The sequence below is a fragment of the Echeneis naucrates genome, chromosome 14, assembly GCF_900963305.1.
Source record: "Echeneis naucrates chromosome 14, fEcheNa1.1, whole genome shotgun sequence".
NCBI lineage: Eukaryota > Metazoa > Chordata > Actinopteri > Carangiformes > Echeneidae > Echeneis > Echeneis naucrates.
The window spans coordinates 14,659,525-14,677,797 of record NC_042524.1 but is presented as its reverse complement, the minus strand read 5'-3'; the positions used below and the strand labels follow the sequence as shown (position 1 = coordinate 14,677,797).

At 39.8% G+C, this 18,273-nt stretch overlaps 1 protein-coding gene across 1 annotated transcript; it reads left to right on the top strand.

The window, feature by feature from the left end:
* Positions 1 to 1,678: 1,678 nt before the first annotated feature.
* Positions 1,679 to 7,364, top strand: LOC115054785 (protein phosphatase 1D-like). Its single transcript, XM_029520178.1, has 7 exons — positions 1,679 to 2,335; positions 4,346 to 4,574; positions 4,973 to 5,097; positions 5,215 to 5,396; positions 5,572 to 5,799; positions 6,137 to 6,224; positions 7,231 to 7,364. Exons 1-6 carry the CDS (start codon positions 1,819 to 1,821, stop codon positions 6,218 to 6,220), a joined length of 1,365 nt encoding a protein of 454 aa, XP_029376038.1. The 5' UTR covers positions 1,679 to 1,818; the 3' UTR covers positions 6,221 to 6,224; positions 7,231 to 7,364.
* Positions 7,365 to 18,273: the final 10,909 nt, after the last annotated feature.

Below are 18,273 nucleotides of genomic sequence, written 5' to 3'. Positions count from 1 at the left end.
AATCCATTCAGGATTTGGTTTGGCTGTTGGTAGAATGATTCAAATATTTTTCATGCATTTTATTTTGCATGAAGGTTATTTATTAAAACAAATTAATTCTTTGTAGTAATACTGATTTGAAAATATGCACTCGCACTGAACAAATATTACATTTAAGATTGCACAACAGTGACATCTCCAAAGATCCCCACCCTAAAAAAAACACACAAGCATCATATTTCCATGCACACGTTTGGCCTCATAATGCATTGTTGCATGCTGACATAAGCATAAACAATACGTATATAAACAACCTGTACCGTAGGTCGAATTCCTCTATTAAGTTATGAATCATTTTGCATAGTATTGTAATCTATGTGAACTCCGTACATTACAATGATACAATTTTTATCACATGTGAGATGCTTACTGGATGATCTTTCAGGGATAAAATAAATATTTGTGCAATCCCATCATGTCATTTGTGAAAATTTTACAGACAAAAAAAAAAAAACAAACTAAAGAAAACACTGCAGACCTATGTTGAAGTTTTGTGAAACCTGGGAGGAAAACATTAAATATCAGTTTATTTGATTAGATGAACACTGCCCCCAACTGGCAGTGTCACTTCACTGTCAGTGAAGCAATACTCAGTAATGAGATACAAATACATCAAAATGTGCAGCAGAAAGTTCCAGTTTTTAGCGGTCTTTGTTACACAATCACCTAAATAAATAAATAAATAAATAAGCAAGCTATTCTATAGTGGGCAAAACTTTATCCTGCCAAAAAAAAGGTTTAAATCAGCAGCGAAAGAAAATGTAATTCATAACGATGTGAAAAATTTACACGCTCACTTCGTATTAGAAGTTCAAGTCTGAAACAATTGAAAGCAACACAACAGGTCTCTGATGAAGAAGGCTTTAATCCAAAATGATCCAGCTGCTCGTCGAGCTCAAAGACTTAAGTGTCTCAACTAAAAATGTCGGTAAAAATGTGGAGACTTTTCAAATTTTCAATTCTTTTTTTTTTCCCCACACAAAATGGCATTGCAATAAACTTCACACGCGTTAAATGACTGATTTGATAGTTATTTGAAGTAAATATTTGTACAGATTTCCTAACAGGCATTATTTTGAGGTGAAGAGGTTTGACTTTTGCGTTAGCTTCGTTTAGCCGTAATTTTTCTCACAATATTTGAAAAGTCCGGTAATGCCCGTGAATATGTGAATACATTTAGGATTTTCGATGTGTTACAAACAAAAATTTTTTTCAAACAAAAGATACAAAAAAAAAAAATATTATTTACTTACGTTTGTTGTTGTTCTGCCATGGAGGGAATTTTGTGTAACATCTGTGACGTGTACCTGTCTTCGTATTTTTAAGGATCGACATTTTAAAGCATATTTTCTAACAGTCAAAATAATACCAAAATAAATAATCGTCATTAATCATAGACCGGTTGAGCATGGCAGATTCACTTTGGACACGGAAGGAACCACAATGCAGTATTTCGTGGCCTGCAATGAAAACTGCATTTATGCGTCTGTGCCAATGTCTCGGTGATGAGGTCGTTGAATGGAATAATTCCAATATTTCCGAGTGTCTGTAAAGGCAGCACAGGAGCCTGGCGTGCCATACGTGGTTGCTACATTGATAGGTGGGGGGGTGACGTCATCACGTACAGTGGGACGTTTCGGAGAAGATAAACAAAAAGGAAGGAAGCCTTCGGCTACACAATCGCGGCAAAATCGTTTCAAAATTTAGGTCGCACGATACAGTTTACGCCTACATGTGCCGTTTAATCGCTTAGATAATTATTGTTAGGGGTTTCCAATCATGGAGGAGTCCATAATATTTCGTATGAGTGCATTCTCCGAGCAGGGAGGGAGGAAATACATGGAGGATGTTGTCGAGATAAGAATCGAGTACGAGCCGACGGCGTCGCCAGTCGAAGATTATCCAAAGTCGCAGAGACATGGAGGACAGGAAAAAACGGAGAGCGAAGCCAGCAGACAGACTGAAAACGGGCAACACGAGCGTGATGTCGCTGCCGGATCTGGTCCCGCTTCTGCAATGTGGGTGGAGAGTCTATCGAATGAGGACAGCGGCGGATACGGTGCACCGGCATCAGCCGACGCGGCGGGGGAGCGTGTGGTCAACACACGCAAGTCGGTGGCGTTCTTCGCCGTTTTTGACGGCCACGGGGGCCGGGAAGCTGCGCACTTCGCACAGGAGCATCTGTGGGATCTGCTGAAGAGGCAGCGCGGGTTTTGGTCCAAGGATCACGGCGAAGTGTGCGCTGCCCTAAGGAAAGGCTTCATCGCCTGTCACCATGCGATGTGGAAAGAGCTGCGTGAGTTAAACCCACGTGTTGTGTTTGGGTTCATAGTCACCGCTGTTTCTCACGACAGCGGCTATCAGGGTCGGCCAGGCTGTGTCACATGAGGCAGCATCGCACTCGACTGTGGTGCAAATGAGGACAGCGGGTCTCCATGTGGACTCCTGCGACGCAGTGATCGGAGGTGGCATCAGTGATGAACATCATCACTTAAGTAGATGCGAGTGGATCCGGTGGCCTGTCAATCAATCAGTCGTTAAAGCTGCTGAGCCGTTTTAATGTGCCGGTGCTGAGTTTAGCCCCTGCAACGCAGGTTATGCCTTTGACTGCAGTGTTGTGCTTGTGGCCATTCATTTTTCACAACACTGGTTCTGGTATATTGTATGAAATGTCCTGCAACGCATGCATATACAAAAGTACCAGGGACTATATGTACAGTCAAAATGAACATCCAACAGGGTCTTAACCAGCAGTTGACGCCCCCCATAAAACAGTAAACATGATGAGCTACATCAAACCAGTATATTTTGGTTTAACCTTTCTTGCACAAGTAAGTACAGTTTATTTAGGATGCTTGGCTGAAAGGTTGTTTAAAGCATTTTGGAAAACTTGTCACAGTCCAGTAATCAATTTGTTGAATTGAAATGAATGTTATGCATCTGGTAACCTAATAATCATTTCAGTCATACCCTTATCGGAAAAATGCCAAAAATGCTTTGCTGAGGGAATTTTTAGTTTAGTTTAGTTTTGAGATGTTGATGAGACAAAACAAGACATCCGAGGATAGGGTTATGATTATTATTAATAAATGACTTACAGGAAAAATAAATGGCAGATGAAAAACATTGCAGCCCTAAATCCTTCATGTAGACTTAGTAAGGTCCACACCATCTGTTGCAGGGCTCCTGGTTTTTCTTGTAAAATAATATTTTAGTGAAATTAAATGATTGTGGGAAACAAAAACTTGCTGTAAGAATATCATAAGATCATCACTTTGAAAAACCAGATGATGCTCAGATTACATCAAGTCACTAGGAGAGAGAGACATATTCATTCATTTATTCATCTTCCACTGCTTATCCCTTTCCGGGTCACGGGGGGTGCTAGAGCCAATCCCAGCCTGGACAGGTCACCAGTTCATCACAGGGCCAACACACAGAGACAGACAGAGACCAACAACCACTCACACTCAGAGAACTGTTAGCAGCACTGGTGGGTTAAATTTAGTTGAGAAAGCAGTTTCATTGTGTTTGGTAGACTGTTAGACACAGTTATACTCTTAATAACTGAATCTGACTAAGATGAAGCTATTCTGCAGAGGCAGATTTAATAATGTCAAATCCATACAATTCTACTTTGTGAAACAGACTTTCTCAAAAAAATAAGCCCAATTTATTCAAGTAAACCTAGGTGAGTGTTTAGCAGCTTTATCAAGCAGCGACGAGATCAGTGTATAACAAAAACAACCTTTATGTAATGCTGCTTTGTGATAGTAAGTGGATATGTAGTTCATCAAATTAACTACATTATCATAACTTGGCTTACTGTAAACCCCTGCTGATGCTGGAGGAAGCTTCAACAAACACCACTAAAGTTCAGGGTACAATCATTAAGGAAATCAATCCAAACCATCACCTATGACTGCTGCAAATATACAGTTGAGCAGGTTTTCTCTCTAATTCAATGTCAAACTGAACTGAGAGTTTTGTTTGTTTGCGTGTCTGCAAGCACACATAAACAGGAGGAAAGTCGCTGTGACCTGGCTAAACAAGACTAACACTTTTATTGCTGATATTCATGATCCTCTTATGCGTTTACTGGTTATACTGTGCTTTCTGAAAGTTTTTTTTTTTTAACCTTTAAATCTACCCTCATAGGACCAGCTTCACCAGATATATTTATTATTTATAGTATTATCAGCTACAGCCCCCCCACCCATCCCTCTGTAAATTCTTACCATGTGTGATGTATTCGTTTTGCATTCTTTTCACTCTCTTTTTTTTTTTTTTTTTCCCTGCCTTACAGCGGAGTGGCCAAAGACTATTACTGGCCTGCCCAGTACATCAGGCACCACAGCCAGCGTGATTGTCATCCGCGGAGTTCACATGTATGTTGCCCATGTAGGGGACTCAGCGGTAGTGGTCGGGGTGAAAGAAAATGACTCTGACATCACACTCCAGGCACTCGAAGTAACACAAGACCATAAACCTGAACTTCCTAAAGAAAAAGAAAGGATTGAACGACTAGGTGGCAGGTGAGTTAGATAGGACTCTATAACTGACTTCTTCCTTGGAGCCATTCTTTAAGTTTGAATGTCATTGTTATCCATTGTCAGTACAACAACCAGCGTGCATGCTGTTCACAGATGCTCGGGCCCCTTGCCCACATAAAAATTACAAATTGGGGATTATTTTGGTGAAGCTTAATGAGCCCTTAATGCTGGCAAAAGATCACGACCAATTTGTTCAAGCCCCTGCAAACACACACTGTCACCTTGAGCTGTGGCCCACGCAACTACCGTTACGCAAGCTTCATTAGCCTAGAATGGCCCCCCATTGAGTCGCCAATAGCTAGTATATCTGTCAATAGACCAATTATCCAGACCAATTATTCAGGCTTTCACATTGAATTATTTTGTTCTTGAAACTGTAGTGTAATGAAGAAATCTGGGGTGAACCGTGTTGTGTGGAAGAGGCCCAGACTGACCCATAATGGCCCTGTGAGGAGGAGCACAGTCATTGACCAGATCCCCTTTCTAGCTGTGGCCCGATCCCTTGGTAATGACTCCTTTTATGCTTTCTGGAGTTTCGTGAATAAGAATTACACAGTGTTTGGGAAATTGGTATCTTTTGTGGAATTGTTTCTCCAAAAGTGATGTATTTCTTCATATACAGGTGATCTCTGGAGCTATGATTTCTACAGTGGGGAGTTTGTAGTTTCTCCAGAGCCTGATACAACAGTGATGACCCTCGACCCCAAACGGCATCGTTACATCATCCTTGGCAGTGATGGCCTATGGAATATGATGCCACCCAAGAATGCTGTTAACATGTGTTATACCCATGACAAAATGGTGGTATGTAATGGCTAGTATTAACTCATTGTTACACATAATGGATTGAATGTTGAACTTGGTTTTACATTTTTAAATGGTTCCAATTTTGACCAGCGAGAATGTGCTCACTGTGTATTTATTTCTTTCTTCCTTGATTTTTCATATTTATATTTCCCCTTCCCAATTGTTTCTTCAGGGGCCAAAAGGAATGTCTTGCGCCCGACGGCTTGGATGCACAGCACTACTGGTTTGGAAAGAACGTATGCTCCGTGCAGACAACACAACAGTTATCGTCCTGGCCCTCCAGGAGCGCGGCGGACCGCCAATCCCTATGCATCGAGATGAGATTGTGGTTGATATGGCAACTGGAATTGACCATGTTCCATATCCAGGAACTCCCTATAACACATGTGAGGTCCCGAAGGTCAGTGCCAGAGCTTTGTTGCAGCCTCCATCTTTAACGTTGTCATTAGGGTGAACCATATAAACAATTCAGCAAAAACACAGATATTTTCTAAATGCAGAGTTCGTCATTGATGGACCATTCCAATGACAATGGAAAAATATACAGAATGTTTTTGTGTGTTTGTTTGTTTGCTTGCTGTTCACTGTACTGTCCTTTATATATTCCATTTTTTATTGTCATTTTGATACTTTCACCGTTGAAATATGATTCTTCATTGACACCAGCGGTCACATCAACGGTTTCCATCAGTGGACCACTGGTTCATCAAATCATTCTTTGTTTTCGGGGCCAACAGGCGGAGCATGAGGATGGCATGTTTTATGAAGAAGATGAGATATATGGAGAAGAACATGAGGGATGGACATGCCTGGAGTGGTAGTGAGGTGACTGCTCAGCAACAGAAAAGTATCAGACGTGTCAGCAACATGAGCAATGAATTAAATAACTTATTAGTTTAATGGCTAAATTCGTTATACCTGGTGAACACAAATGAATTGTTTTGATATGAAAATAGCAAAATCCTCTTTCAGGTGGTTACAATCCATTCTACGTGGAAATGCTTGCTTAATTAGGTTCAGTAGCAGTGGCATTGTCGTGCCATAATATACTTGAAGACTTTTTTTATTTTAACTCTTTTGAAAATGCATTCACCAGAAGCATTCAATACTGAAAGTCTTTGTTATTTGCAGAGTGTTATCATCTCAAGTACTCTGCTCTTTCCTCTCACTTTATCTTTGAAAAGCTGAAGGCAAGATGGTGTAATGGGTGCTACTAGAGGGAGATGGTGGAACAGCTGCTTTGTTTATTAAAAACAAAAGGAAGGAATGACATTACTAGTTTTTACCAGAGACACTTTACCAAACCTGGTCAAACCGAGTTATAATGCCAATACTACAATTACATTAAAATACTAAATCTTGTCAAGTTACTTGACTTAATAAGAAAATGCCTACTCATTTTAATACATTAACTAGGTAATGAGAACTTTGCAACTGGCCCTACCTTATCAGTTACCCACATTTAGCATTCTTCAGTTAAAAGTCATATGTCTATATTTACTACCAAAACATCTACATTTCACTTATGCATGCAGCACAACTTTAATTAAAATGTAGGTCAGTTTAAACATATCTTAATCCAATGTTGTTTTACACTATTGTTTATTTCCCTGAGTTAAGTCCATGGGTCATTTGTAACAGCTTTCATTTTGTGTGTCTCATTTTTAATGTTGTCGGAAGGAAATTTGCATTACATAGTTTTTCTTTCTTCGATGGACTTTCAATTGCCTTACATTAATAAAATAACAATGTTTTTTAGTAATTAAATGTAATAATGCAACAGTGATATTAAGTTAAAGTTAAATTGTATTTTTAATTTTCTTTATTTCAGCAGAGAGATGCAGTAAACGCCACCTCCCCATTCAGAGAAAGTTCCACCACCCTGGAGCAGACGTTTGGGCTGTATGAAGCAGCTTTCTGTGCCACCGCACAGCTCTTACCTGATGTTGACTCCATGCGGGCTGTGTTGCCCCCCTCAGATAGTTCAGAGAAAGTTTTCGAAAAGCAAGACTCAGCAGCCCAAATGGACTGTGGTACTTCGGCTCCTCCGTTAAAAAGGTCTCGTCGTTCTCTGCACTCGCCACCCATACTTGAAGGTCCTCGCCGTCGGCTCCGCCGGTCCCCCAGTAAGAGCTTGCCACCGAAGACGCCACATAGCAAAGCACCAAGGGAGCAGCCTGAACAATCCCTCACTCAGAAAAGAGAGAGAAGCTCCTCAGAGGAACGTAGTATCCTGTCCCAGCACCACAAGGCTGCCTTGTGTGTGTGCTGAATCTTGTCTAATCAAAAGTGTTTTTGCCCTGAGACTTCAGGAGTCTACATCATGTCAACTTTGCGTATGTACTAGGTGTGCCACAGGCCTATTCCTAGATGTATACTTTTATACAAAGTCTTCGTTTTTGTAAATACGTGAGACATTTGAGATTGTAAATGTGTTGATGTTTTAACCTTTCCCTCTTGCTCTTCTTCTTGTCCCCGCTTTAAATTTTACTGTTCGGAAATTTAAAATTAAAACTTTAGATTTGTTTAATCGAAACAATCTATTTTCATACTTATAAGTATGTACAGTATATCCAAGAATATGTATTTTGAACAAGATGGATCAGTACAATCTGAAGTAACATCAGTTCACCCAAAAAATGATGCACACGATCTTCCAGTCCAGATTTTTATGAAATGAATTAAATATTTTAGATTTTTTTGACCTGTTGGATGCTGAAACATGCCATAATTTTTCCTTGATTTGGGTTAATAACCCAGAGCAGTTGTTGCGGATATTTCCTCTTAGATGAAGTGTGCTGCTATTGTTTCCATCTTATGTTGTTCAGCTGCATTGGAAGCCCCTGGTACTGTAGTGGTAACGGTGCAAAATAATGGAAAGAAACCAACAAGCAATGGTCTGAGCTTATTGTGCGGGTATTTCATTTTAAGTTGTAGCCAGTTGATTTCTGGCCAATCATGTATTGTCATCATCACAGTCGTCACTAAGCTAATTGGCAAGTCTTATGCATAGTTTGTGAGACAGGTGAGTTCCTAGTGACTTAAACTGTCAGTTCACCCGCAATTGTGAGAAAAGTATGAACTAGCCTCTTAATTATCATAGTGGTATCATTACATATGCATAGATGTGTGCGATTTCAGCGAACTGGCCCTTTAGTGGATGGTCATTGTTTTATTCCAAGCGCCTCCATTTTATCCCCTCAAACCTTGGGCCTTTATAAAAGTACATTTAGTAATGGTGGAGGTAGACACATAGGTTGGTGGCCATATTTGGTGTCGACATGTTGGAAGAACCAGGATTAATACCTGTACCTCGGTGGGAGGTGGATTATGGTGTGCTTTGCCCATTGTGTTATTTTGTATTGCACCTTGTTCATTTTAAGTGCCCACAAGGCACTGTCACAATTTGAATACGTCTTCCGGTCTTTCTTGTGTGGCTTGCATCTTTAACTTGTTTAATCCTCATGGGAAACACCTCATGGTATGAATATTGAATACAGGAAGTGCCCAATTCACAGTATGTAGTGAATGATGAAACGGTGATTCTAATTTATGTTAATATGGCAGCTCACTCATTGTTCTTGCTGACTTGTTTGCCTTATTTTTACATTAAAGTGTCATGGTTGCCTTAGCACAAATGAGCAGGAGGTGCTTTTCACTTGTTTTTACATGTTTGGGACCCGAACAGGTGAGAATCTCTAGTTTGTGTCAAAGTAAGTGTGGCATCATGCACCTTCAGTTCTACACCAGTGTCATTTTACCATTCACACTGCAGCATAGTAAACCTCCTCCATGTGGTTAATGTTTTCCAAGAGCAGTTTGTTTTTGTACAGTACGTCAATATGCAATAGGGGTTTGTACAGTACATTATTATGCAAAGTAACTGTCTTTCAGGAGTCTGGCATGCTCAGATCTACTCTGTATGTTGTGAAGTGTCCAGAGGTAATGGCTGTTAATGAGCATGTGGTGTGTTTTGACAATTACAATACTAGTGTCTGGTTCCATATCCACTGCAGCCAGTTTTCAGGTCTAACTATATGTTACATGCTTTGAAAGTGACTGGATATATATATAGTGTCTATGTGTTGTAATAAAGTTCTCATTTTCCACTTGGTGCGGTTGTTTTAATATTGATGCTCTGTATCCATGTTTTAGGCTTTTATCGCAGCCTAATGTCATGAAAGCAACATTGTCAGCAGCGTTAGTTGCGCGTCGAGCCAGTTTGAATGGAAAGGTTGATTCATTGGTTGCATTGGCAGTCACAGTAAGTTCCAGGAGATGGCAGCAATGTGAAAGAAATGATCAGCTGTGTCGCCACCATCCAGTCTGGGGTTTCATCTCTGCGTCTCTTGATGTTCACTTGGAAATCACCACTACTACTTGTTTGCTTTTCCTTTTTCTTTAAGGGTGCGCCCAAGTAGCCCAAGTGGAACTTTATTGAGATTATGGGATAGATAAACGTTTAAACGGACAAGGTAGAGAGGTTTTTAGAGTGCTTAGGATGATGTTTGGAACATAAACATTCATAGTTCATCAACAGGCGAGCAAGATAAAGATAAAGTGATATGGACACAAACACCAGTATGAGATTGTTTTCTAAAATCTGCAGATGTCCCACTTAATAATGGGCCATTATACTATTCAAACCCAGGCAGGGCGGTATGGCATTTACTTTTGATTGATGCTGATTATTATATTATATAGTATACGGAGAGCATTTGCAGATTTTCCATATCATGTGGGCCTTTGAAGGTTTTGGCTCACTTCAAAGCCTGTTCCAACTCTATCAGACCATTGCCATTTCAAAAGAGAAAGCTGTTGTCTTGACAACCTTAGAGATAAATGGAAAAACATCCCGGGGAAATTTTTTACATGTGATGTAATATACCTGTGACATTAAACGCACTTGAACTTTTGCTTGTGCGGGAACACATTTCTTCGCTTCACTCATGGTTTATTTCTGCGACATACAGACATCGGATCTATGATAGCTATGTCTTGACTTGAATATTTCAAGCTGACCTGCCTAGCATGCAATATTCTCCTCTTACTGTAGACAGACTGTCAGTGTACATCAGTCAGTGGAGCATCACAGTGTCCAGCACCTCTCTCGCCGCTCCCCCTCCTCATCTTTCCTACAAATACGCATCATTATGGCAAACTAGTAGGGACTTGGGAAACAAAGAGAACGTGACAAATATGCAACACCTTATTTTTTTTGCATGACAGCCCTGGTAAGCCTCTTGTTTTCCTCACATTTATGGTTTTATGATGCAAGAAACAATACATTTATTGCCTTCATTTCAGTTTAGATTTAAGTCGGGATTTTCTTCAAGAAACAGAAAATTGGTGCAGGTGTGTGTGCAGTAAGCAGGTCAAAAAGGGGGATGTAGAGAATATATGTACATGGTCGGTCGCAGTTTTTTTTAGTAATCATAAGTATTTTGAACATAAAACACAATGGAAATGACTTTATATGTCAAGCTTTGAGTGTTGATTTTCTTCCTTTAATTGCTTAAACCATATTTACAGATTCAGGCGCGTGCCTTACTTGCATCTGACTAAATGTGTGGCCTATTAGATGCTTTAAGAAACAGATACGAGATTGGATAAGTTTCAGTTATTATTATTATTGTTTCTTTTAATTTGTCATATGCTTCCTCTGACTACTCCCCTCACTCTTTCCTCTGTCTCAACAAACTATACAGCAGTAATTTGCATTTCTTTCTCCCCCTCAGAGTGCTCCATGAAACATAACTGATTACATTAGACTGCTGTTCATCTGGCACCTTCACACCCTGAATGTGGACAGGAACAGTGGCGGCTGTGTGAGTGTGTCACAGCCTTTTGAGACGTCTTTCTGTCTCCTTCTGACAGTATCAGTGGTGCTCCTACAGCCTTCCCCTCTGCCACTCTTGGGAGGCTCTTGAGTAAGTGCTATGAAGAGAAAAACTTCTCCAGATGATGGGAGGTGACGTGCCCTCCTTTCCTCCCTTGCTCTGGCTCAAATAAGGATGCTAAAAAAGGGAAGACAGACAATTTTCATCCTTCTTTTATTTATTTATTTATTTTTTAAAATATATTTCACTCTTATAAAATCATGTATTCACATTCAATTGCTGATCTGGACGATAGCTGATGAATAGGGAGAGTTGTTGCCACACAATGGCTTCCCTTGGTGGTAGGTCATGAGTTCTGGCTCCACTTTGACGCCTCCACACAGCATGGTCTGTGTTGTCAGCCAGGATCACATGGACCGTCCCCTTAGACAGTGCATTTCCACATTGTACATTCTTGCTCAAACCAAGAGTCAAAAGAGTCACTTATTTAGGCTAATGGCACCTTCAAGCCCGATGCAGTCATCCCTCTCATTTTACGCTTCATGGCGTGCTCACATAGTCTAGCATCTTCCTCCAAAATCTACTTCTCTCGTGTTTCAGTCATCTCACTTAGTCACTCTCTTGCTCATAGACAAAAGCAGAACTGCCTGGAGCCCCAAGTCACTCTTTTCTGCACTTTTCACAATATGCGCATGAAGTGAATGTAATGGGAAAACGTGTCATGGAGGAATCTTCTTTCTGTCCTTCATTCTTTCTTCTAGCAACATACATGAATCAGCCTTAACATTATGACCACTTTCCGTGACCATTCAAGGCACAGACTCCAGCAGACATCTGAAGGTGTGCTCTGATACATGGCACCAAGAGGTTAGCAGCTGATCCTTTATGTAAGTTGCAAAGTGGGTTCTCAGTGGATCAGACTTGTTTGTCCAACACATTATCACATGTTCAGTCTCGGGGAACGAAAGCTCTATAAAATGAATCAAATGTTAATGGCATTGTAACAGGCACCAGCTGCGCTCGTGGCAACAAACTCAAAGTTAAAATATGGGTTCAGGGCACATGGGTGTGTTTTTTTTATACCATTCTGACAAGATTGAACTTTGTGTTGAATAAAAGAGCAATAAATTAATTTTTAAGTTCTTGAGCTACAATTTCTTACTCTCTCCCACACAATAAGTTGCATGCACCAGCAGTATGCATGCTGGCACATGTTTCATTTACAGGTTCGGATTTTTTATTCATTTTCCAAATTATTTTTCATTGTTTTTCATTTATATTAATTCAGTCTTTTTTTTTTTTTTTTTTTTTTTTTTTACATACAACCCTGATTCACTGCTACTTCTGAATAACTAAAGAAGTGATGTCTTGTTATTCGTTAACCATGGGCCATTTGGCGAATTCAGATTTGCAAAGAGTTTTAAAATAAAAGAAAGAAAGAATACGAATCGTATGAAGTTAGCGTGTGCAAATTCTTTACCAAACTAAGAGAAGGGTTTTTCAAATGTCAAACCTAATGAGATTGCATGGAGAATTGTGGGACACTATGATTAGCCATTCACAGGTGACCTGCTAAGAAGTTTATGGTGTGTGAAGGGAGTACTCTTCTCTTTCTTTGGGCAGTTTGTCACCACATGCTAGTGTGGTGACAAACTACTGCACTTCCAATCGACCTGTCTGCCTTATAACACCCTTACTCTGATCAAACCTCTAAAGCCAGGATTATAACGCTGTAGAGGGTAATCACTGTGGATGAAAGGTGAGAAGCATTATCCCGTCTGACACACAGATGGAGCGCTGTTTTTTGTGTCTCTATTAGTAATCTCTGTGACCTAATTAAAGTGTGTGCAGACTTTAATCTCATAAATCAGGGGTAACGCATTATTGTCATCAAGTGGATACAACAATTTTGTGAAAATCTTTGAAAGAATTTCTTTCATGGATTCCCCTGCCCTACATTTTATCTCCCAAAACAAACTATTGTGAAAAAAATAACTATTAAAATGTGGACACACACACACACACACACACTGTGGGCAGGGCATTATAATTATTCTTCACAATCTCTGGTGGCTTCATACACAACACAAAAGGCCTCTGAACATCATCATCAATAATCATAATAATAATCTCAATCATAATGATAGTCTAATTATTTAGGGTTAGTCTGGGTTCAAGGTGTTATTAGTGTTGGCGACCTCTTGATTACAAAAAGATTGTAAAACTGATGGAAAAGGGAGGTTAGAAGTTAGTTTAAATAAATTACCTGGATTTTTCAAAAACATGTAATGGTGCATCACACTTTAGGACTTTTCGCAATTCCACTGGTAGATATTTTAATGTCAACAAAAATTTGAATCATTTCTAGAAAGAGTTCAGATTCGTTTGGGTGACCACCACATTGAGAACTGACAGCTGGAATTCTTGTGTCTTTATAGACGTCATCCACAGATTGTCTGCAGTGTTGCATGATATTTTTTTCTTTTCTGTGCAAATATGTAACAGCGTGCTAACTTTATCTATTCAAAAAGAGAGTGAAATCATTGCTGTTGAACCAACAGGAAGGGTGAATGTTCTTTTCATTTCAATCCTTGTTTAACCAAATGCACGAAAGTTCATGAGGGCCTGATTTTCCTTGTTAGTGATGTTTGTTCTGTCCTGTTTTAGTCATTGTGCCAAACTCACAGACGCAAACACCACAGAGGGGAGTATTGAAAAGAAACAGTTGACTCATCTCATTCCTAATTCCCTGCTGGCGATGGAGACAGCTCCCAAGTCACTGAAATCGTATCACCAGAATGATTTGTCTGTTTCGTTTAGATTAGGTGAGAGTGCAGGCAGGAGGATGTGCTAGAAGCCTGGGAGCTGTCCAATGCCTTCTCTGTCACTGCGTGTGTGTCTGTTGCTTTTGACGCCAACATTTTCACCTACTCAACACAAATCCGCACAAAGAAAAGCAGATTACAACTGCACAAAGTCAAACAACCAACATTAGCGCCACACCACCAAGTCTCCAGCTAAGTTGTGAAGACTATTATGCCACTGACATTTGCACAGGGTGTATCAAGAATGTTTGATAGACTGATAGTCACATACTGTATAGACTGCAGTCTGGCGCCACCATGCCCTCACACTAAATTTTGACACAGTGGTAGATAATGAAGGATTAAAATAGATTGTGCATGTGCATGAGATGAATGTTGTTGATATACACAAGGAAAAGCAGTTGAAAAAAAAAAAAAGAAAACAGAATCTTGAGTTAGTAATTAAATTGAAAATAACAAAAACATCAATTTATGATTGTCCCATTAATGCCTGCTGTAAAATGGCCCCTAAGGATAAAGGCCCATAAAAATCAGTGTAAAAATGCTACAAATATGGAAAGACAAACAGATGTTATAATCTTCCAGCTGCACTAGAGGAAAAGTAATTGGTTGGCACATGAAACTCCATGGAAATCCACCAAATAATAGCAGAAGAGTTAGAAATTAGGGGTACTGGTAGTATAACCGGTAGAGCACACCCCATAAACTGGAGGCTACAGGGTCCTTGTTGGTGATGCTGGTTCAGTTGAGGTCAGTGTGAGTCACCTGTATGTCATTCAGCTCTCTCTCCCCATTTCCTGTCACTCTTCAAACTGTCACATCAGAAAAGGCCAAACAAAATTCAATTATACGAAAAATCTTTATTACTTTATTTGCTTTGCCAAAGTAGCAATTACAAACGCGGATATTCCAAAGGGACTGATTTGTAGATCTTCTCTGAAAAGCTTCCAGTTGATGCATTACACTGCTGCACGAATATTACCATGAACTAGAAAAACTAGATTTCTCCTGCGTGAGCTTCTCTTCATTGGCACCTAGTAAAGTTCAGAATAGAATTTAAAATCCTTCTCCTAATGTACAAAGCTCTTAATGACCAAGCTCCATCATATCTCAGAGAGCTCATAGTTCCGGACTTTGTCCACTGGATGTAGGTTTACTTATTGGCAGATCTTTCGGCTATCAAACTCGTCCTCTATGAAACCACTGGGGGCACTATCGCAGCTTTCAAGATCAGGCTTAAAATCTTCCTTTATGACAAAGCCTACAGTTAAAAATTAAAGGTTTAATTACTCTTTGTCCTTTAGCTATGCTTCTGTAGGCCTAGACTGCTGGGGGTTGCACTGAGCACCTCTCTCTCCCTCTTCTTGTCTCTCTATGGCTCTCTCTTTCTCTCCCCCCCTTGTATGGACATTACATCACTACATGTCTCTAGGTTTTTCCTTACCACTGTCACCAAATGTTTGTTTGGGATTTGTTGGGTCTCCTTAACAACTCCATAAAGAGTTTGGTCTAGATTGGCTTCAAAAGGGAGTCCAGTAAAGTTACTAAATGATCACCTCACAGCACGAATCAGAATGGCCTCTTATGTATCTGTTAGAATGTGTTACTTTTGTGCAAAGTTTTTCCTGCTACTGCCACCAACTGCTTGTTAATTGTGAGATTTGCTCTATATGTGAAGTGCCTTTGTGGTTTTGATAGCTTTGAACCTCACCAGCCAACATGATGCCAGTCAATCACAGTCAGTGTTTTATGTCATCTTCCACCTTCGCTAAGGACACAAGTTCATTCACACATATGCCGAACACAGCGGGAAGCAGGAAGCTGCAGTTAACGAAACAGCCGTCAACAGCGTGAAGCCTCTGAAAGTTACATACAGAAGCATCACATGTACTACAGCAGCTGCCTTTGACTGCTAAAAAGGTGAACTTAAAGTTACGTTTGACTCAAAAGTCACATTATTATAGACTAAATGATTTAGCAAAAACTCTTTCTGAACTGAGAAAAAGGTTGTGAATAAAATAATTGGAAAATGTTGCCTGATTTAGACTTTTAGATTTGTGCAGACGTCAAATGTCTTGACAGTGTGTTAGATTGCTCGGTATCATATGTTGTAGACTTGCATGTTTATATGGTGATGGATCATAATAGCCTGACTTTTCTTCTTGTGCAAGCATATTCATCCATTGTGCCCACTCCATGGATCTCATCATGAAATGTTGTCATGAACTCTTCTCTAATAGGCTCTCTGGTCACTCCCAGAGACGCATTATGTTAAACCTGGTATTTTAAGAAATGAAATAGCGGCGCACTTGGTGTCACGGCAGATGAACTAGAATAAGACACCCAGTGTGCCAGCTTGAATACTGAGAACACGAAACATAAAACTGGAGTAGTTGGCCAATCAACTGTGATGGAGAGGAAAGAGCAAAATGCTGGAAATAAGCTCTCTGTCATCCATTCATTTTTTCCCTGTGCAAATCTTAAAATAATCTTTCTGGGGTTTTAAGGTCACCAGTGGTCAATCCCCAGAGCACAGATGTACACTGAAATGAAGAGCAAAGCTAAGAGGGTCATAAAAGGACAGAAACAAGGTGTAACAAGATAGATGAGCTGATGCTGCATTTAGAAGTCATCCCTATAACTACAAAAAATGTTGCAATTCCCTCAAGCCCAACAACAAGAAGGCATTGACCATAGAAGAATCCTCAAATGGCATGTCAACGCTCAGGTCCTTTCAGTTTACTGAGTTCTTCATCCTGTAAAGACCAGAAGCTCTGGTACTATACAAAGACACCCTAATTTTAGCTGCCAGTCAATGTGATCTTTTTCCAAGTCCATAGCCGAATCATCACCCCAACCTACAAATCTTTCTGCATAACTGCTCCCTCTGTAAAAAAAAAAAACGAACAAAACTGCCTTGTGTTATAAAAAAAAGTCAGTTAAGACTTAAATCTGTAAATCTGTCCACATAAGAAATGACACCTTTACACATTTGCAAGTAATAAAATAAATACAGTATAATTTCTTTACTGATATTAATTGTATTGTGCCAGTGACTGTTAAAAGACTACTTCATCATAAACACAGCCAGGAAGTCAAGCAACTGGCTAAATAAAGTTTCCATCCATATCCAGCCAAAAGAATTATTCGGAAAACATTCAGCTGTGATATGTGATACATGGGACATGAAAGCACTGATGTGACACTAATACAGGGAAGCACTAGAAAGCATTACCACAGTCGTACTGTATTATACTACGGGATATGTTACTTAGCAGCTGGTGCAAATGGCATAATAGACTTTAGAGGTAAACCAGAAGAGGGATTAGCAGTTAAACTGTTAAATTGAAATTCAGGGAAGGACTGATTTTTTTCTGAGAACAGCACTCATTTAATGGAAAGCACGTGCTGGTTTCAACTCACCCTGGGTATCGGATTAGCCACCACCAAATTTCATGAGTGTACCTGACCAATTTGATAATCCAATAAACCCAGTGCAGGGAAAACCTCACAGTGCACCTCACCTGGATTGTTTCTTTTTATCTGATGCATTCAAAGGCTTGCATGGTTTAATTCGAAAGTAATCCATTAACTTCAGCCAATTCCTTTCAGCCTCAGCTGTAGCTGCTTTGTTAATACAATGCCTGTTGTCACTGTAATGATTATAAAACACACCTATGATATATCATTTTCAGAAATAAATAATAATTACTTATTGAAAAAACAACAACAAAGAAGTCCTGAAAGAAGATATGCTAGCTGTGATTATTATGTTTCTATTCATTCAAGTTGCAAAATGTACAGTTATCCAAGGTTGTAAGTGGTTATAGCTTTTCCTCTGTAAAGTGAGCTGGAGTGCCAAGTGGCTATACTGAGTTTCATGTAATATTGAGTGTTGTGGAGTCCTCTTGTCCTCTCAGGTCCCAAGCACCTCTGTCAAATGCCCTCAAGCATAGAAGCAGGTTTTTCGTGCTATGAAAGGTCCCTTTTGCTTTCAGGGAAAATAAAAACACAGGAAATTGTTGAAAGTGTTATGCACAGAAGACTCTCCAAGTGCTTGTATAAGAAAGCTGAAAAAGAACTGAAAGACGATGCTCCAAAAAGACTTAAAGCTTTAAGGTGAGGGGAGTGGAGATGAGTTAAAAGGAAGCTCTACAAAAGCTGTCACTAGGCTGCCTTTAAAGGGGTTTCTGACATCTCCCGATGCCA

What these genes read in the sequence shown, in the direction of transcription:
- LOC115054785 (XM_029520178.1), top strand. Translation starts at nt 1,819, where the DNA reads ATGGAGGAGTCCATAATATTTCGTATGAGTGCATTCTCCGAGCAGGGA. An exon ending in ATTGAACGACTAGGTGGCAG is followed by an intron (nt 4,575 to 4,972) that starts GTGAGTTAGATA and finishes TTGAAACTGTAG; the next exon opens with TGTAATGAAGAAATCTGGGG. An exon ending in ACACATGTGAGGTCCCGAAG is followed by an intron (nt 5,800 to 6,136) that starts GTCAGTGCCAGA and finishes CGGGGCCAACAG; the next exon opens with GCGGAGCATGAGGATGGCAT.